Genomic DNA, 21,250 nt, shown 5'->3' on the forward strand with positions numbered 1-21,250 from the left:
CCAAGTGAGGAGTCAGATATCATGATGCAGAGAGCTAAACATCACCTTTCTAGATAGCCGGAGTTCATTCATCCCCAGATTGAATCATTTATTTTAGCTTGAAATGTTGTGATCTGGAGTTCATTCAGGTACACACATTATGATCCATATAAAATCACTTGGACAGAGCTTGTGAATATAAGCAAAGCAAGAGAAGTGATGCAAAAGTGACAAGTGCTCTGAAAGACACTAATCACACGGTGCTACAGCTCTGAATATACATTTCCCACAGCGTGATCCTATTCAGTTTGTATATAGAGAAGAGCTCAATGAAAAGACAGCATGTGGCTGGCTGTGAGGGCGCTGCAAAAATTAGACATGTTCTCCGAATTCTGAGACACCCACAGCCTGTTCAGAGCCAGTTCTTTCCCATCACGACAGGATTTGCTTTGTGAATGGAGAGAGTCGTGATGAGGGTGTCATTAACACGGGAAAAACTAGGACAATACTGCAGATTATGTGCAGCTGCAAACCTCATCCTGTGAATCAGATGTAGGAGTTCAGTGTGACATCGTGCTATTACAGCTTCTACTTTAACTTATGAAAATCTTCTCAATAAACACTTCCTCATTACATGATTTACCAACATTTAAAGGCTCTAATGATACTATTTTTCTAAGCCTAAAGCTACAGACTGTATTGTTAGACTGTCCTCAAGAAAATGCAGTCGTATTATATTTGAAATTGAATCTGAAACTGCCTAATTTTATTTAGCAATAAGGTAGGAATGAGATGTCAGACACTTGTGTGGTCTCAATTTTACCTATTTCCTTTTACCTCGGATGTATTTTACCTTTTGTAGCAGCTTGCCTCATTTCAGTGAAATCATTAAGTTATCTATTTTGTTTTCTGTTACAGCTTCTTCCATTTATGTGCATGATTTCTTTTTTTTTTACAGTACAAATCCTGCAGTGCTTCCTGATCAACAAGCATTTTCAAATTAAATATGACCTGAACAAGAAACTAACAAATGAGAAAATAAGAAAGTACAGTTGCATTTAAGTACAGTTTTCAGTCTTTTCGTTTTCCCATATTTTTGATTCTACTTACTACGTTTACTACGTTTCTGAGAGAAATGTAGTTTTTACTCCACTTCATGTGCTTGATCGGTTAAGTTCGGCACTGTTCAGATATCTTTGAGAATAATGTGTTAAAAACAGAGAAAATTTCCATATCTCCATCCTCTACTGGACTCTACTGGTAATAGTTCTCTCCAGTCACACATACGTATGTGCCAACTGAAAATTTGCATATATTTAGCCGGCCAATCAGGACATCGTTATTGATGCATGTGTGAACTGTATATAAAGAAGCGTACTACTGCTTCTGGTGCCTCTGTTTTTTTTGCCTCCTGACTGGCTTTATAGGGGTGCATCTCCTTAGCCTATGAGCAGGCAGCGGTTTGTACGCACTTTGCACACTGTAGTTGTGTCACTGGTTTTGTTCGGTGGGTTGAGTGTTGAGGACATACAGAATGTACAGCAGTGTTATGGTCAACACCCTTCTCATTCATACGAGTCTGTCTCTTGGACATGTTGAGTACATTTTCGGGGTCTCTGTTCACAGGAGTGACTCAGGATTTGTGAGAAGGTTGGTGTGTGCGTCAGTGGAGTTGGAAAGACGTAAAAGTAGGATTGTTGTGGAAACTAACCTTTTGCTGGTCGGTGTCAGTGGCTTAGGCTGTCGGGCGTACAGGCATCGGGCTCCGATTACTGTACCCATACAGTCCAGTAGAGGGCGGAGCCTGTGCGAGATAGAGGTTATGTTGAACAAAGAGTGTCACAATTTTCCCAGTCCACAATTCAATGACTTTAGAGTTTAAGGCGACGATTCGATTTTTTTAATTGAAACAATTTTATTTTAGTAGTGATGCTTCTGTCAGTGTTAGATTATCAAGTCTTGATTTGTAAAGATCAGCAGATCATCGGCTTTATGACCTGACAACTGTTATTTACTTTTTCAAATTTGTCTTTAAAAAGGTAGTCCATGTGGCATAAAGTATAATATAATGGCCTGCAAGCTATGCTATGTCGTCTCTGCAGATGCTGCAAGTAGACAGAGGTGGAGATTTAAAAAAAATACTGGGAGAAATGCGATTCTGCCTTTGATTTCAATTTTGGTTCAGTTTAGCTCATTTTGATAGATTTTTTTTATTTAATATAGAAATTTTGACACCCCTAATTGCAACCCTAGTTCTATAATCACAGGAGGAGCTCTGTCACTGCTGAAGAGGTTGTCGGATGCAGAAGCAGTCAGATGATCCTTTATATATGGTTCACCAGTGTGTCAGTAGAGACGTTCAGCCGGCTATGAGTCTGTAAATTTTCAGTGGGTGAGTACGTGCGTATATTTGGAGAGAGGTACTACCCATAGAGCCCAGTAGAGGGGACCACCCATGTTAGAAGTAGGGTTACATCAGTAATCAGTGATATTAATCTGCAGCTATTGCTAATCAGCTTGATTCTTTTTTTTTCAGGGACCTTAGATTACACCACTATAGATTGCTATATGTTTAAACTACTTGCATAGCCTGTCCCCCACCTGGACCAGCCACAGATTGAGGATGCAAAACCAATTAATTTGACTTGAATTTAATTCAGGTGATGAAGTGATGGTTGGATACATGCCAAAATGGTTGTTAACTGTCTTATGTGCCAAAATCCATTCATATCGCAATTTGTTTGGAAGTTTCTGAATACAACAAACTGTGTCTTTGGCCTGATTTTAGTGGATTTATGATCACTCCCCCTTAGTCATTTACGTGAAACTTTGGCCTTTCAACACAATATAATTTGCACAACTATAAATACTTCACCCGCTTTGACCATCCTCCTCAGTTTCACTCTGTGCCATTGGGTGAGAACAACTGGGGGCCTCTATGAATAGGAGTCCTTGGCTTTGGGCTACGGTTAAGACATATCTTAACATAAAGCTTACGCAGCAGAACAAAGGCTTTAAAACTTATGTAACGACTTATAGTTGAACTTCACCTCTTGGGTACAGAATCCAACCCAAACGGCAAGCTTTTATTTCCTGTGCTGCAAAACTGTAATTTCACAGTGCATTTCCTTTAGAAAACTTCACCTCATAGTGTGCCAAAAAAGCAGTGAATGCAGAGACTATGTGTATTGATAGAGTCCCTCCACACAGTATGGAATTGCAGAGAGCTATTATTAGATATAGCCTGTAACAAGCCGAAGATGAAGTTGAAGCTAACTAACTGCACTGCAGCTGAGATCCATTATGCTGTATTCAGTATCTAGAGGAGCGGCACTAAAATGGCTGATACTCAATGTGCAGTGAAGGTCAAGTCGCCCATCTCTATAAATATAATGGTCTGTCCCCCAGGATGTTCCACACTGCTTGGCATTTCCACTATCTAAAGCTACACCGCCGCTCTGCTGACCGCCTCAAATCTGCCACAAATTTGCATGTGATTGAATGCCACACATGCACCATGACTACTAGAAGGCCTCTAATGATATTAGTGCTAAAACAGATGACAGAGGGCACACACACACCACACACACACACACACACACACAGAGAGAGGGAGTGGGAATGTTTATGAATGGAAGGAATGAGGTTTTCCCCCCTGCTGGCTGTAGTGGCTGCTGTCATATGGCTGACTGAGATATCACTTACACTGGACACTGCAGGATGAACAGACAGCTGATACAAACACCAATAAACACTGTATATAAATCCTACAGTAACACCCCCCACACACACACACACACACACACACATACCACCCCACCCTCGCTCAATGCTCGTGATCATTCAAAAAAAAAAGAAAAGAAAAAACTTCACCTGATTCACTCTTTGATCAATCAGACCATCGTTTCATTTATCCGTCTCTCTTTAAGTCAGCCTCTCAAACCAGCTGTACTTATGCCATTATCACAGCAGTACCTGAAAATAATCTGACATGATTGTGTGTTTCCATGGCAACCGAGCCAACGTCTGTAGCAGTTTCCCGGTTCCTGTCTACATATATAATTACCAGCAAAGATTACAGCACCAAGACTGCAGAAATGAGCCACACAGACACACTGCATCAATATGTGATCATACAGTGCTACAGGTTATAAACCTGAAGTATTTTCATTATCAATTAACCTGTTACACATTTTCTTGAGTAATCAATTAGTTGCTTGGTCCACAAAATGTCAGAAAATTGTGGAATGTTGATCACTGTTTACCAGTGCTCAAGGTAATGACCACAAATGTCTTGTTTGTCCACGACCCAAAGATATTCAGTTTACTGTCATTTGAGAAGCTGAAATCAGACAATTTAGATATTTTTTTCTTTAAAAAATTACTCTAAACAATTAAACAATTTTAGATGAAATTGATTGAAAAATAAAAAATAGCTGCCAAATAATTTAATAGTTAATTAACTAATCATTGCAGCTTTGTTATCGACAGTAAGAACTACTTACAGTGTAAATTAGCAGAGAATTACTCATGAAGGAAAGGCAGATATTCTCAGGGTCTATCATAAAATGTTTCCTTCATTTAAGTGAAGGCAGTTTGGGCCTTAGGTTTACCATTTGTATATATCAAAATACGACAAAAGTGTGCAAAATCAAATGAGAATCTGATGTTGAATGGAATTCACTTTGTTTGCAAATAAAAATGTTAAAAAATGTTTCAATATTGTACCAGATTATGACCATGTCTACTGAGATCTTTCGTGGTCACTTATTTTATTTTATTATTTTTATTTTATTTTATAAGAGGACTGTTACTGACTGTTGCATTGTTTTTGTTTTGCAATTGTACGTACATATTCAAACATTCATTGCCAAAGACAGTTCATGTCTGTCTTTGTGCATGTTTAGATCAGGGCTGGCTCCTCTTATTTTATTACAGAAGTAAAGTAGAATCACTAAACAAAGGAGAAATTGATGTTCAGTGCACAATATGTATTACATCACATGTCAGCTTTGGCTTTGCGATGTGCACTTTACTTTTTTTTTTCTTTTTTTTTTTACTTTTTATGGCACAAATGACTGATCAACAAAATAACAGATTCATAAATAATGAAAATAATCATTAGTTGCAGCCCTACGTTAGAAAAAAAGTTAATCAAATATTAATTATGTTAGTCTTTAATTACACAGCGCTGTGCAGTTCATTGTATATGTTGCTTTTATCTTTGTATTTTTCTATGTGTGTTCATTGTGATGCATCAAAGGCAAATTCCTTGTATGTGTAAATTTTGCATTAAATCCAATTCTGGATTGCAAATTCCTTAAAGGCATGAACTTGGACAGCATAACTGTAAAACTATGCGATGATGCGATCAGTTTGCATCCTCACATCTCCCTGTTGTTGTTGTTGTTGTTTGTGGGATCAGCTGTCATGTGCGGGTCTCAGCCTGGGGATAGCCTGCTGCTGAGGGGGGAAATGCACGGACGTGAGAACCCCTTGCGAACCCCCCATCTGCACGTCATGGAACATTTGCAGAACAGGGACCTCCCACCTTAAAGGCGTGCAGCAGAGAGCAGACACAACAGAGAGATCTGCCTGCACCGGACTCACCATCTTAGGTGACACATACACCTCTCTGTCTCTCTATTGTGAATCAGCGGAGGAAGAGGCGGCAGCACGCTGTCTGTTAACGGCTTTATAACGCTGTATGAGCGCGCTGTGAAGCAGCGTGGAGCAGAGGATCACCAGTCACTCTGCAACATGCAGATGGTTTCATTTCACCCACATGTTTCTGATGCATGACAGGGGAATGTTTTTGTCCCGGGTCAGCTGTGCACCGCAGGGGTGCACAGAGCAGTTTTGCGCCGTCAGCGTGCTTTAAAATGTCCCGCACGGCTGGAGGTGTTGTTACAGATGTGAACAGCAGGGGGCGCTAACATGAAGCAATACCTGAGATAACTCAGGCATGATCAGTGCAAAAGTCAAGTTGATTAGTGGTAAAACTTACCTAAGGTATCAAAAGTGAAAGTACTTGTTATGCATAAAAATTGGCCCTGACAGTGTTTTACTATAATGTAAAGTAAGTAAGAGACGAGTATCAACTCGGAAACTAAGCAATGTACTGCTGTGGACAGGCAAAACGTATGTTAGACACCTAAAAAAATATATTTCAGTTCAAAGATCTTGTAAAGAAACAGCAACTGTTTGTTCTGACCTTGCCACACCACAAAAACATGCTATTAGTCACAAAGCCAAATTTGAATGATTCAAAAAAATACTACATATATAAAATTAGGTCTTGAAATTATGAAAAAATTTGTCATTTCTCCGCTTTGAACCACTGGAGGTGTGTCTGCTCTGCTGCTTCAGCACTACTACACCACTACGACCTGAAAATGACCTCAATTTGATATTGATTTTTTTGGGTGGCCCTTTTTTAAGTGGTTAAAATATGTTTTACTGCTGACCCCTGTTCACAGTGGTACACCGCTTACCTTCTGTGATGGTACTCCTCTCTCCTTCTGACTGGGGGTGTGCCGAACAGCATCTACTGTAGGTAATACACTGACTATGGATAAGTACTTCATACAGTTCCACTTCAAATAATCCAAACTATCCCTTCAATAAAATCATCAATAATATGTGAAAAAAAATAATAATAATGATAATGGGTTCGATGTCAAAGAAGTCCATGTGGTTAAACTGTCTTCAGTTGGTGTGAGAGGCTGTGTTCAGTTTTAGAATAAAATTACATTTTAAATTATCTTAGTATTAAGTTACAGGTTACATCTGTTGTTCAGTAAAATATAACAAAATACTCAAAAGTAATGAAATACACATTCCACATACATTTAATTGAAATACTGCGTATCTCTGTAGCATCACTGTCCTGTGAGGACCATGTCTCTCTACAAAGTCAGTTTTTTATGAGCTCAGAAAAACAGCCCCCAGTTTTCATCTTTGTGACAATGAATTTTCTAGCTGATCCAAGAGGGATTTGTAGAGTTCATTTAACTTATGTAACGAAGTAGGAGATTTTTTATTACCTATAAAGGAGCGTTTAATCAGAAAAATGTACATCTCCTGAAATCTACTTAGTTACATTGGAGCTGATACAATCAAAAATTGCAAAGAAAAAAATGCAGATTATTTTAGTTGTATTTATGTATTTTATTTAAACATTCCTTCACATGATTAACAAACACCGTCACACTGGTCAGTGCTGCAGACTGCAATCACTTTTTAAAAAATCTAGCCTGAAAAATCATTATAAAAGTGCAGCAAAATTGTGATGAAAATGTCATATTTCATGTGAATGCATACAGGCTACATGTAAACCTTTTCTGGACCTAAAAATTCCCCAAAGTTAAAGATTCAAATCATAACATTCACCCAGTATAAAAAGAAAGCTAATCTAATAAAGTTTATTCTTGATTCCCTGCTTAAGCATTTCAAAAAGACCTACATTCACATTGTTATAGTGCAAATCACAGACAGTACAGTACATTTTATGATCAGTGATTTAAAGAAATCACATGCTGGGTCCTTCTCTCAGGCAGCTCTCTGCAGCCCCCTCTGTTCCTCGTCATGTGATCTGGTTCCTCTTTAAGTGGCACCTGTCAGCCTCAGCGTCCAGGCCCACTGGCATGGCATCTGGCTGACGGGCAGCGGGGGCAGGAGGACCCGCAGTCCGCTGGGCTTTACAGGCTCCCACTGCACAGACCCGTGACCGAGGAGTGACACCTTTTTTAGAACAAAAGGAACACATGAACAAAGCTGACATGTTTACAGAAAGGGAGACAAAAAAAGAGACAGGTCTGCTCTATGAATGAGTCAACTTCATTTCCCAGAATGCAGTGCAGTTATTGGACACTGGTAGGGTTACACCAGTTTGCCAATATACTGACCTTTAATTAAATGCCGGCCAGACATTTCTTTCTCTGTCTGACCAGAGAAAGCTATATTATAACAGTCTGTAAAACCAGCCTGTAGCTGTCGCTTCTCCACCACTAAACAGGTAAAGTTAGTTACTCAACACTGAGCAGCTGCCAATCCAGCATGAAGAATGTAATTGTCGTGAGGAAGGTCGGATGGCTTTACTCTTCTAAAAACGTGCAATATATGGAATGAAAAACCTGCAGTGTAGTTTTTCTAATTACAGATCTTCGCAGTCTGATACTTCAACAGTTTTATGACAAACGACGACTTTCTTGACTTGTAAATTTATGTTTTATATTGAGAAACAACATATGTGTGATTTGTGATGCAGTTCAAACAGGATCAATTAATTTGCCCCTCACTATTGACTATTTTTTACAAAAGTTAGGTCTCATGGTGGTCCACCAGATGGGGCATGACTTACACGTTCTATAGTTCACATCAGTATAGTTTGTGCTGTCAGTGCAGATGACTTTGTTCTCTCTGGAACAACAGGCTTTGTTAGTACTTTCTAAAACAAAAATGTCTTACCAAGAGCTTAATCAATGATGATTTTTGAGAGTTTAAAAAAATCCAAAAAGGATAAATGAGCCAACGCATTTTTGTTTAAGTGAACTTAACATAAACAAATATTTTTTAATGGGAAAAACCCCCAAATCTGTTTTTTTGTTTTGTTTTGTTTTTTAAGTCTGGTGGTAAAATCCTGAGCGAGAAATTTTGCAGCTGATAAATATACTCATTGGTGAACAAACTACAGCATCTAATGGAGGCATTGTTTCTACATTCCTTAAACATCTGTTTGGCTTTTCTGATCTTACCTGAGTCTGTTTTGTGACCACAGGTTCACTCAGAATCACAGATCCCTTTTCAGGCCACTGCAGTAAAATGGCAAAGATTCTCTTCTCCTGTGGTCTTTGAGTGTACCTGTTGATGATTAGGCCCAGTCAGGAACTTTCAACATATACATACATTTATCAATATATAAGCCTCTGTATGTGCTTCAGAATATCGTTAACAATATCTAAAATTTAAATGACAGAAAACTACACAAAATATCAAAGAAGAAGACACAACTCCAAGACTTATTTCTAAACTAGTCCTTAATCTAGTCTTAGAATACTTTATCTATATTATAAGTTTCTTAAAAAAAGGATCTGCAGGCTGATTTAACTGGTTTTTATACAATGCATTCACTACACATACAGTATACAAACACAAATGAGGACCTACCACAAGTTGGCAGTGACGTTGTCTTTCTGAGCTCGCCATGCTGTCGTGTTGTAGATGGCGTCCCCGTTGACCTTCAGCCAATGGCCCATCTGCCTCAGACGCTCCTCAAAGATGGGAGAGATCCTTCCTTCGTGTGTCGGACCGACGTTCATCAGCAGGTTTCCCCCACAGGACACGGTCTCCACCAACGTCTGAAACACAAACACATACTTCAGAGTTAAAGGTGCTGCACACGTCATTACAGGTTTATTTTGTGTTGAGTGTTAAGTGACACCAGGTTGGATTTTATAGAAAAGACTTTATTACTACACAACTTTACAGCTGGAGGGCGCTATTCCATCACAGCAGAACTAATGGAACAAAAACTTGTAGAGATACGATCTATTAGTTGATTAATCGATGAATCAGCTGACAGGAATTTAATGGCCAATAATTTTGATTGTCAATTAATCATTTAAGTAATTTTTCAACCAAATATAACATGTTCCAGCTAAAATGTAATTGTTTGCTGGTATTCTTTGTCATCCACGACAGTAAACTGAATATCTTTGGGTTTTGGACAAAACAAAGAATTTAAATATATTAACTTGAGCTCAGGAATATTCTAATGTTAATTTTCTGTTATTTTCTGAAATTTCCTATTTGCTGAGGTTCATGCAGAAACAGTGGAGACAACACTTTCTGCATGTTTATGTTCTTAAACAGAGTGAAAGAGGAACTTGTGGGAAATGTGATCTTTATTTTTCAGACACACTAGGACAGTTCGGTCGTCTCAACCAAAGTCTGTCTGAACAGTGAATCCTTGACCTTGGAAACAGCAGTTTACAAAACAATAGCAACTTGAAGTTCTCTTTCTCACTTGTTCTGGTCTTTTTTGACCGCACCTCATGGTTTTAATCAGCAGATGAAGCGCTTATAAAACTACTGTCTGTTTCGGAGGAAACTAAATGTTTAAGCAGCCACTGATGAGAAGTTCTGAAGGTGGTCAGAATAATGGAAAGTTTTCACATGACAAGAGAACAAGCATCATCGGCTGATGATTATGATGTGATAATGATGAACGCTCCAGAACAACTGAGTATGTGGACCTTGAAGTCGGCTTGTTTTATAGAGGTGCACAGAATCATTACCTGTATCTGTTCAACTGACAAAATGATTTCTCATGATTGAGCAATAAGAAACTAAGAAAATGTTTTCTAAATCTAAAGATTCTTTTTTGTTGTGTTTTCTTGATGTGTTAATCTGACTGCAGTTCACAGTACTACAATATTCTAATAATATTATGATATTAAAATTAAGTAGTTGTGTAAAAATGTACTTTGATAAAATAATAATAATAATAATAAGCAACTTTGTGGAGAAGAAATATCAGTTTCCATCACATTATTTGTGCTTTTCTGAATAAGGGATTTGGATTCAGGGGCAACCTTACTGTTTTGTCAACCAAATTATCATTCTTGCTCAAATCCAGCATGTTTATATCTGGTATTTTAATGCTGATGTTCCATTAATGTTAACTCTCCCTATCAAATACAATACATGTAAGTAAGCGTCATTTGTTTAGAGTAATAGTCCTTTAATCATTCCAGTTCTGTTAAATCCCAGTTCAGCTGATTGGTTACCTCATAATACAGACTGCAGGTAACTGAGATATTCTGCTCTCACCGCTATGAGCTGCTCGATGGTGAGGTAGTCACTGAGAGGAGCGTTTCGTCTGTAACCCCAGGACTTCGTGTCGATGGTCATGCAGTTTTCCCACTTGTGTTTGAGCAGGTGTCCTGGCTGGTAGCGGTCGGTGCAGGTGTAATATCCACCGTGTTTGCAGATGCTTTGGTATCCCCAGCGATCATTCGTCACCACCGTATCTCGTACAGGACTGTGGAGGAATACAGTTCCAACATTTAACTGGCCGATGATGAATCTACTAAAACGCAAGTAGTGTGTACAATTCAGCTTCATTACCTGTCGTTGTAGAGCCAGGCCAGGAAACCTGTGCTGTTCCAGTACGTGTCGGGGGCGTCTCCGTCACCGTCTGACCACAGCAACTCTGGCTTGTACTTCATAATAAGCTCATAAAGCTCAGGCAGAGTTTTAGTGGTGGGGAAGTAGTTTGTAGTGAAGACGTTGGCGGCGTCCTCTCTAAAGAGTGGATTAAACCACTCAAAGAGAGAGTGATACAGCCCCAAACGCAGGTCGCTGTTAGCTCGGACGGCGGTCGCTATTTCATCCACCAGATCTCTTTTTGGTCCAACATCCACTGCGTTCCAGTTCCAGGAGTTTTTTGAGCCCCATAGTGTGAAACCTGAAAAATACGGAGATAAAACAATACATGTTCTGCATGGCTGAAAGGATCCATTAGCACTGATGAACAAGCGAACTCCACTGCAATTTACAGAGACAGGATGCTGAACAGGTCTTATACCTTCATGGTGTTTGGTGGTCAAGACGATGTACTTTGCTCCTGATGAGACAAAGATGTCTGTCCATTCTTTGGCATCGAAGAACTCTGCAGTGAACTGCTGTGCAAAGTCTTGATACTTGAAGTCTGGAGGATAATTCTTTTCCATAAACTCAACATATGCCTTCTGTTTTTGCCCTTGCCAGAACCACCTGGAAAAGAAAAACAAAACAGGCTGAACAATTTTGTTCTACTGCTGCAATAAATACATTTATATTTATGGTTTGATTGAAAGTGAAATATTTTTTCGTGTTACAAATAAAAAATGTTCATGAAGAACGTTTAGAAACTAATAGGCTACAAAGTTGTGATTTACTTCAGACAGATTTGCTTAAGCCTTAAATTCACTTATGACAAAGCACTAGTGTATCACTCAAGAAAAAAGCTCAAGATTATCCCTGATATGATAAATGGATGTTAGAATAATCCCAATTAATTGGTGTGAATGTATATTTTCTTCTACACGTGAATTATTGTGCCACATCTTTTGCAAAGTGTTAACTCCAATGGGACATTATTTTCCACATTCATACACTAGGAAATATTGGGAACGTATACTGGGAAATTTTCCTAAAATGAATGAATGTGCAAAATTGACACATTTTCAGACTTTTTCAAGCTTTCGAAACTCTTATTTGCTTTCACCTTTTCATCGCTATTCAGACTTTAAAAAGTTCCTTGTTGCTCTCATTGTTTATTGTTTTGTTTTGTTTCAACTTTTAAACTTCTAAATCCCCATTCATATTAATTAGAGCATATGCCACTTCTTTTTACACCCTTCATACTCCTTCAACTGGTTTTTCCTCACACAAAGTTAAGCCAGCTCTGCAGGTTGGCTCCCAGCTATTATTCATACTTCTTCAGCTGGTTCCTTATACCAAGCTAACCCAGTTATGCAGGTTACCTGCCAATATTCCTGCCATGCAATTTAACTCCCAACTCATACTCCTTCCCGGGGTTAGTTTTTTAGTCCACAAAACACTGCTGGACTTTCACAGGAAATCAATGTTGCAGAATGTCCCAACTGAGAAGCAGGGTAAATAGATAATGACTGGATTTTCATTTTTGGGTGAACTATCCCTTTAAGCCAGAAACTCCATTCAAGCCTTCTAATGTTCCACATCTTTCATACATTACATTGTATTTGACTTTTATATGTTATTCATAATTAGACCTTACTTTTCTTACTCTACATACTCCACCAGATTCTTCACGCAAATCAAAGGCGGCAATTCAGTTTAGTGTCAACTTTTCAAGAAACACTAAACTATCCCACGCCTGTCATACATTATTGTTTTTATTCAACTATGAAAGCCAGCAGTGCGGTTCACCTTCAGCTTTTCAACATCCAACACTGACACTGCACTTTCTACAGAAATTGCTTCTCTTGTTAATAACAATGTCATAATATCCTGTAGAACGCTCTTTATATAATCCTATTAATGAAGTGTTATAACAACCACATTATCAGCATTTGTTTAATTATTTAAAAGAAACGTGTTGATGGTAAATCAACTGATGCAGTAAATTCCTCAGTGCTGCTATAGGCATCAAGAAAACTTCTCCTGCGTGTGGAGCCGAGCTGACAGTGGCTACATGTATCAGGATACAATTGTGCACAGACTACCGACGCCCACATTGTTGTGTATCACCACCCTAGCTTATTGTTGTTCATAGGCTGAATCGTTGTGTTAGTTGATCAAAGTACTCTAACATGCCCCCTGGCTACTCATAGGTGGAGACAAGGCTGAAGTTCTTCTTCAGTTTCATCACTGGATGCAGGAAGAACAACATATTTTGCTGCAAGAGAACTCATTATTCTGTCAGTGTAGTACATGAGAGTCCACATGAAAAGTGCTGAATTGAATTAAAGTTGATTGGTTTATGTCAATGAATACATATAGCCTTGAACCATGACAAGTTATAATAACCCTACAATAACCACAGATTCTTTTATATCGTTTCAGAGTTCATTCATTTAGTATTTGTTCCAGGAATTTTTAACAAATCACATGATTTTCGTCAGCAGATGTGGTTTGTCCCAGTTGTCATCCAATTGAAGATTCACACGCTTACTAAGCAATTTAAAGTTTCACCTCTGTTAACTTAAAAGCTGAGGTTCATTGTTGATCTTGAGCACTGCAGCTGACAAAATAATGTCACTGCAAGGACCGGAGCTTTTGATCATACCACAAGATCCGATTAGAATCTAGGATTTTAAAGGTAGAATATGCAGGATCTGTCAGTAGCTGTTTGTAAACGCACCAGAAAGATAGTTGATTGTTGACTCTCATTCCCAGGTTGTTAAATATGTCTTTGAGATCTTGGCATCTTTCTCCAGAAACGCCCACACCCGGAAACAAATAAGGCTGAAATCATTACTGGTTAGTGTTAAATATATATGATGCTATATTGTATAGAATAATGTGGTTGAATGTTGTTGTTTCTGACATACTGTACCCTGCCCTCCATTAAATTTCACATTCTGAAATTTATAGCACAGTTTTTTTCTATTTCATTAATTGATTATAAAAATGTACCATATGTATTGGATTCTAATTTGACTGAATAATCATTTTGTGCATGACTTTTCTGTGTTTCGAAATCGGCACTGTTTATCAAACATCAGACGCCCTTATCTTCAGATATCAGCATCGCCTGTTGAAAAACCCCTATCAGTCGAACGCGATGTTAAATGACCACATCCAGCCTCAGAAAATGAGACTCAAACTATCTTTGATTGGCCCATAACTTTTGAACCATGAAGAGAGAGATATGCCTTGTATTTCAATTTTAATTTTAGTATTTAAAAGTGGAACTCAAATAACAAGTCTTTTTTTGTTGTTGCTGTTGTTTTTGTTTTGTCCTTTAATGCCTGTTTCTGAAAGGAAAGTCCAATCACCAAAGATTTTTTTAAAAATGGAAAGAAAAAATAAAATATAGGCAGATGCCTAGGTCTCGTACATGGTGATCTAGAGGGATTATTTTTGTATGAGTAAACACATTTTTAAAGGAAAATCCTGCATAATGTCCCTTACGTTAATGAGGGAAACAGAGGAAATTTGAATATTTGTAAGAACAAGACAACTGGGAAAACTGTATCTGCTGAAGAAGCCCATGAAATATGACTGAAAGCTTCAGAAAATCTACTGAATCAAGTCTGAGTATTTGTGACTTCATCTGAGAATTAAGGAAATTCTGTAAATTAATGAAAATAAATAAATTAATGTCTTGCTCCTTATCCCAACTTTGAAAAGACTCTTAAGTTGTTTGTTCAGTTTAAACCATTTGGTAATAATATGTTCAGTAATATCTGGAGGTGGGAAAGAAACTCACCAGAACCACTCGCTGCCGAAGCTGGGGACAGAGAAGACACCCCAGTGAATGAAGATACCAAACTTGGCCTGGTCGTACCACTCCGGCAGCGGTCGGGAGTCGATCGATTCCCAGTTCGGCTCGTATTTGCCTCTGCTGGTGCCGATCAGCAGCATCGATAACACGAAATAAACGGTTAAGAGACCCATTTCAAGTCCGAGTAACCTGCTGCGACAGAATGATCAAGAGGACTGTGAGGCTATCACATGATAAAGACAGAGCAAGAGGAACCAGATAAAGAAGACGAGGAAGTGCGGACAGGAATGCACTTTAAACAAGGGACAGTACCTTCATAAGCACTGGGGACGTTTCATTTGCAGACCGTTGGTGCACCGGCGAGGTTCAACCAATCAGATTTAATAGAACGCCGCTTCCCCGGACAACGCTGCGTCCTAAATCTCGCGCTCCTACCGCTCTACGCATGCGCGGTCCGCTTCCCTTAACGGAAGTAGATAGTGTTTTGGTTTTTGTCGCTGTCCACATGCATGGCTACATTGATTGTCACTGTCATATCTCTGCAGGGGATTTTGACAAGGTGTGACCGCGTTTTAAATGATTAAAGTGGATGTTTTAACTCTTAAATATCATGTTGTGTTTTAACTGTTTCTCTTTTCGTTGTCAGGACATAGAGGAGGTGATTGAGAGTTCAAAAAAGGTGAGCCGCCTCAGTAAGGAGTATTTTTAATGTAATTCGTCATTATTGTGAATGTTTAACGAATCTCTTTGCTTTAATGTTTTCTAGGCTGGGCTGTTGGCGTTATTAGCGGTTGCCGAGCATGCTGGGGAATTTGACAAGATTATTGAGTTGTCACAGAGGTAACTAAGTATTAGAGTGACTTTGGATTTTAATGTGTTGTTGTCCTTTTGTTGTGACTCACTTATTTCTTTTTTTTTTTCCAGGTTTCCAGATTTTATTTTTCCCTGTCTAGGAGTTCACCCTGTTCAAGAAGTGTCCCCAGAGCAGCAGAGGGGCGCTACTCTGCAGGTAGAGTCGAATTTAAAGGGTCGGTTCACCCAAATCACGAAAAAAACATATTGTCTCACTCACAGTAGTCGTGTGTAGTACGAAATAGTATTATGGCTAGGCATAAAGTTTTTGTTTTGTTTTTTTTTTTACTTTATTTTGCATTTTGAGTATACTCCAACTGTTGAGAATAAATTCAAAATGATACTTCAGCTTTATTCTATGCAAAATGAATCTTTCTCCTTTGATTCATTGTTTTCTTACACCTGGAACTAATAATGAAAGTTTGACTTTTTTCTTGAGATTTCAGCTTTATTCCCCAAATTAAAACAAAAAATCTTCTAGCTCAAGTTGAGCAACTGTAAGACTATGTTTTGTTTTGTTTTTTAGTTGTTGTTTTTTGTCTTTATCCAATAATGACAATAAGAGAAACAGGTCACATTCAACAAAGGTCCTCAGTCAGATGTGAACCAGGGACCATCCTGTATGATAGCTGTCGTTGTTGTAGTTGTGTTGTGGGCTATATAGATATAGATATAAATATATAAATACTCAGACATTCCATTTCCCGTTTATTTTGCTCCGGATATGTCTTGTAACACATAAAAAACCCCACGTGCAGATGTAAACAAGGTTAAAGACAGGTAAAACAACTAAAGAGGTAATGGAACTATGGCCAAGCATCAGGGAGAAGAAAGCACTGATTTGTCAAAAAAAAAAAAAAAAAAAGAAGCCTATAACATATGTTGTAAGTATGTTTAAAAACACACAATACAGACAGAATTGTATAAAAAAAGTTCCTAAAAATATCAGGAAAACTCATTTCAGATGGAAACAGGAAATAATCTGATCAAATGGGATCCAAGTCATTTGTTAGTTGAGGTGAGTTTGTCTGCAGTATTAATGAGCAAAGGAATAAATGATGTTTTTTTCCATCTTTTATGCAGGATCTAGGTGCTGCTGTACCCATAATAGAGAAATACAAGGATCATCTTGTGGCCATCGGGGAGGTAATAATTCAGTATCTCTGATGTGAGTTAATTGAATAGCAGCAGTTGGTTGCCCTGGCTTTCATTTCCATTCGTCTTATCAGTTAACTCTTCTTTCATGTCTGTTATTTTAGGTCGGTTTGGATTTTACACCCAGATATGTCAGCAGTGACACTGACAAAGAGAGTCAGAGGCAGGTCCTCATTCGTCAGGCTCAGATAGCCAAGGAGCTGGATCTCCCTCTGTGAGTCATTCTGTAGTGCTCTGATTAACCCTGCTGGTAAAATTTTAATTTAAGCTTCACGAGTCAGTGTGCGGGTGCCTTGAAGTCCCCTCACACACAGTACTTGACTTTGAGACAACCTTTAATATTTAGGAACAAACAGCTCTTGGTGGCATTCCCAGAATTTAATGAAATATGTTTGGCAGCAGGTTCTCATCAAAGGAGCTTCTTTATGAAATAACTCTTAAGTTGTGAAGCATCGCTGCCCCGCAAATCAAGTTGGACTTAAGCTTCATGCATTTGTGTTTGCAGACACATTGAGGAGAAAATGAATACTTACGTATCGTAATTGCTGTTGTGGTAAAATTTCAGTTCTTTCATCTCTTCTTCTTAATCAAGCCACTTCTTTCGATGTAAGCAGTAGAGAAGTTCTGACTCGTATCCAAACAAACCAACATTCTTCAGATGTGATATGGTGCATATGACTCACTCAGACTTTGCAATATTTCAACTGTCAAAGTCCAGCAGAATCAATCAGGTCATACAAGTTCTTTTTCTTCAGTTTCCAAACTGAACATGTGCAAAATAATCTATATTAACTGATAAACTATCACCCAAAGAAGACTAAAGTTTAATCCTTCACTTTTACTGATCAGAAACACTTTGACTGAGCTAAATAAATAAATAACATTGTTTAAAAATATTTTCACAAGTATGACCTCTTAAAATTGTGTTAATGCGTATTGCTCAACGTGTGCAGTAACATGAAGACATAATTGTGACTTCCATAATAATTTTGGCGTTTTACTTCTAGAAATGTTCATTCACGGTCTGCAGGAAGACCCACCATCCACCTCCTGAAGGAGCAAGGTAAACACCTGAGTTTAGATCTTCAATTTACCTGCTGATGAACTGTTCACTTGAGCGTTTGAGAAGTGACCTGCAGTTCCTCTGAAATGTCACTAGGTGTCGAAAAAGCCCTTCTTCATGCTTTTGACGGGAAACCGTCTGTTGCCATGGAGGGAGTGAAGGCTGGATATTTCTTCTCTATCCCACCATCTATAATACGGAGTGAACAGGTACAGCAGAGCACCTGAACGTTTACATTTACACTGAATCATAACCCAGCCTGCTTTAATTTTTTCTCTCAGTAAATCTTAACACACACTCTCATACGGATTTGTATTTTTATTTGTCATTTATGTGTGTAACTAAATAAAACCAGAGGTATCTTTGCCCTCTATATGTAAATATTTACAGTTTACACAACTAAACTACTGGCATGATGTCTGTTGACAGTGCTGACATGTTTACTTTGTTTTTATTGGCTAACTTTATCACACTGAACGTTAATGATTAATGATGGTTTCCGTGTGTATTTTCCACCAAGAAGCAGAAACTTGTGAAACAGCTGCCATTAGAGAACATCTGTTTGGAAACTGATTCACCTGCTCTCGGGCCAGAAAAGCAGGTAAAGTATTTTTTTTCCCTCAGATTAAAATAAAATTATTGAAGATATTTGCCAACAGTTAACGAATGGCTATGATAGACCTTTATACCTTTTTTTATTTGAACCAGTAATTTAAGTTGTTTTCAAATTTTTAGGAGGAAATTTGTAACATCTCGTCACTTTCTTTGATCTGCATATCTGCTATATTTATTCTGTGCATTTATCATTAATGTTTTATTTGCCCAGTCATGCTGTATCTTTCTCATTCTGTGTCCTGAATGCAGGTGAGAAATGAGCCCAAAAACATCTGTATCTCTGCTGAGTACATCAGTAAGATTAAAGGAGTGTCCCTGCAGACGGTGATGGAGGTGACGACACAGAACGCTCTGCGACTCTTTCCTAAACTAAAATCTGCCATCAGACCCTGAAAAAGAAATTTTATTTCATTTGCCAGGAATATGTTGAATTATATGTCCAAGTACCCTAAAGACATAGTTTGGATTTTATGAGGTGGGATTATATGAGGTACTTATCAATAGTCAGTGTTTTACCAGTAGATGGCAGTTGGCACGTTGTCAGTTTGGAGCAGAAGCAGGAGTGCCTGTGTAGGAAGCTAACTAATGTTTTTAAATATTTTTATTGTGACACAGAGCACAGTAGTAATACAAACAGCAAAACAGATATCCTGCCTCAGTTCAAATATTCACCTAGAAAGAGACAATATAAGGCAAAAAAGGCCCAGCGTAAGCAGTAACATAAATAAATAAATAAATAAACAGTGCAGTATTAAACAGTATTGTTTGACTTTGGTGAATCAAAATAACCTATTAAAACACCAAAGTCACACAATAACACAAACTAACAGATTGAGGCAGTGGAAAACCAGCAGCTTCTGTTCTGTGAAGTAAAATTACACCAGAAATCCTGCTGCTTCTCCAAACTAGGGGCGTGCCAACAGCCATCTTCTGTAGCTAATACAGTGACTGATAATAAATACCTCCACCACCATACAGCAACACTTCAAATAAACCAAACTATCCCTTTAATGTTGGAAGTCTGATTGAACCACAGATTAATGCCGCATATTAAAAGATAAAACACCTTCAGTATATGTGGACTACATAACTGTACTAGATTGTTGAAAGCCCGGTTATTAATCTCAGTTTAATCTTTTTAAATAAAAGACGGGATGACAGTTTCACACTCAAGTTGTATATTTTTCATGTGCGTGATACATGTGAAACATCCAGCATTTCATAAACACCCTGTCACATAACAAAAACAGCAGCTGATATCAACCGTGGTCATTTAAACATTCAAGTCATTGCACAGCGAATAATCACAGCGTGTCACTGTTTTCATTTTCAGATTTCCCATCAACAGATCCGAGTAAAGCAGTGATCTCACCGAGTTAGTTGGTCATTAGTATTTAAATGTTGCTTCTCTTGCTGTATAATTAAAAGGTGATTCATCATTCACTTAACACCAGCTGCTCTAACCAAACTTTAATGGCCCTGGATCAGTTCACAGTTCACAGCTGTATGGGGTATTGCTGCCTTCAAGTGCCCCTTGTAAGATCCTATTTTTGAGTGCTGAGGTTCTAGAGATTGAGTTTCACTCTCCTGTTAATTACTTTAGATGATTTTCACCACTGCTATCACACTGTAAACTCTTTAATTTGTTTTAAATGAAATTTTAATGTCATAAAGTAAAAGAATACATTTTATTGTTTAAGCTATAGTGCTACAACTGTTGCTTCACATAAGAAAACACCACAGAGACATAAAGAAGCGTTCAACACGATAGTACAAATACAAATGTAATACAGTAGAAAGAGCAGTGAATCATATGTTAAACATAATGCTGTGCTTATTTGTGTGCTAAACATTTTAGCGTAATTATAATAAATAATAATGTTAAACATTTTTTAAACATGTCCACAAGCCGAAAGCGTGGAAGCTTACATGTGATGTGTTGTAGGCATGTGACCAACGAGGCTGGAGTTTGTCTGCAGCGAATCTTGCAAACTACTGGACCCATCAGTCTGATTTTTTTTAAACTGTTGACTATGCATATAAATGCAAGATTCAGGCAAGGGGAACATATATTAAAGGATGGCCGTTAACAGTAACAGTTAAATTAAAGGTCCGGTGTGTAAGATTTACAGCTATTTATTTGCAGAAATTGAATATATTATTTATAAGTATGTTTTCGTTGTAGTGTAATTACCGGAAAATATGAATTGTTGTGTTTTCATTACTCTTACAATGAGCTGTTTATATCTACAGATGGGGTGGCTCCTCTTCCATGAAGGCCATCATGTTCCCCTGCCATGTTTCTACAGTAGCCCAGACCAGACAAAGTCAGTACTTACTTATGATATGGCCTTTACATTTTTTGCAAAGGAAGGAGAGGATGAGGCAAGGTGTTTGCAACTCACGAGGTCACCGCTAGATGCTGCTAAATCTTACACTTTGGTCCTTCAAACAGTTCAGTCTGCTTTTTAAAAGCAGGGTCTGTGGGATTTGTCCAAGCTCTTTGTAAATGCATCAGAATGTCAAATACCAACATTTTGGGTTGGACACAACAAAATAATGATAAAAAAAAAATGGGCAGAGGGCAGGTTCTCTGCAGTTGTTTGGGA

General features: G+C 38.2%; 2 protein-coding genes across 4 annotated transcripts; one reads left to right on the top strand and one right to left on the bottom strand.

Annotated features, from left to right (window-relative positions):
• Positions 1-7,375: 7,375 nt before the first annotated feature.
• fuca2 (alpha-L-fucosidase 2) lies at positions 7,376-15,249 on the bottom strand. Its single transcript, XM_084742003.1, has 7 exons — positions 14,942-15,249; positions 11,570-11,757; positions 11,110-11,449; positions 10,813-11,023; positions 9,148-9,338; positions 8,736-8,841; positions 7,376-7,722 (listed from the first exon to the last, which is right to left on the bottom strand). Exons 1-7 carry the CDS (start codon positions 15,127-15,129, stop codon positions 7,585-7,587), a joined length of 1,362 nt encoding a protein of 453 aa, XP_084598129.1. The 5' UTR covers positions 15,130-15,249; the 3' UTR covers positions 7,376-7,584.
• Position 15,250: 1 nt separating this feature from the next.
• LOC146311050 (putative deoxyribonuclease TATDN3) lies at positions 15,251-19,807 on the top strand. 3 transcript variants are annotated; one of them, XM_084742006.1, is made up of 10 exons: positions 15,251-15,515; positions 15,603-15,635; positions 15,723-15,796; positions 15,881-15,965; positions 16,892-16,954; positions 17,068-17,177; positions 17,971-18,026; positions 18,123-18,235; positions 18,553-18,627; positions 18,891-19,807. In XM_084742006.1, the coding sequence occupies exons 1-10, from the start codon at positions 15,402-15,404 to the stop codon at positions 19,032-19,034; spliced, it is 867 nt and encodes a 288-aa protein (XP_084598132.1). In that variant the 5' UTR covers positions 15,251-15,401; the 3' UTR covers positions 19,035-19,807. The 3 variants fall into 3 exon arrangements, with proteins under 3 accessions (XP_084598132.1, XP_084598130.1, XP_084598131.1); XM_084742004.1 differs by having other exon boundaries at positions 15,390-15,515; positions 18,547-18,627; XM_084742005.1 differs by having other exon boundaries at positions 15,390-15,515; positions 18,550-18,627.
• The last annotated feature ends 1,443 nt before the right edge of the window (positions 19,808-21,250 follow it).

The sequence above is a fragment of the Lutjanus erythropterus genome, chromosome 18, assembly GCF_056507025.1.
Source record: "Lutjanus erythropterus isolate fLutEry1 chromosome 18, fLutEry1.hap2, whole genome shotgun sequence".
Lineage (NCBI taxonomy): Eukaryota > Metazoa > Chordata > Actinopteri > Lutjaniformes > Lutjanidae > Lutjanus > Lutjanus erythropterus.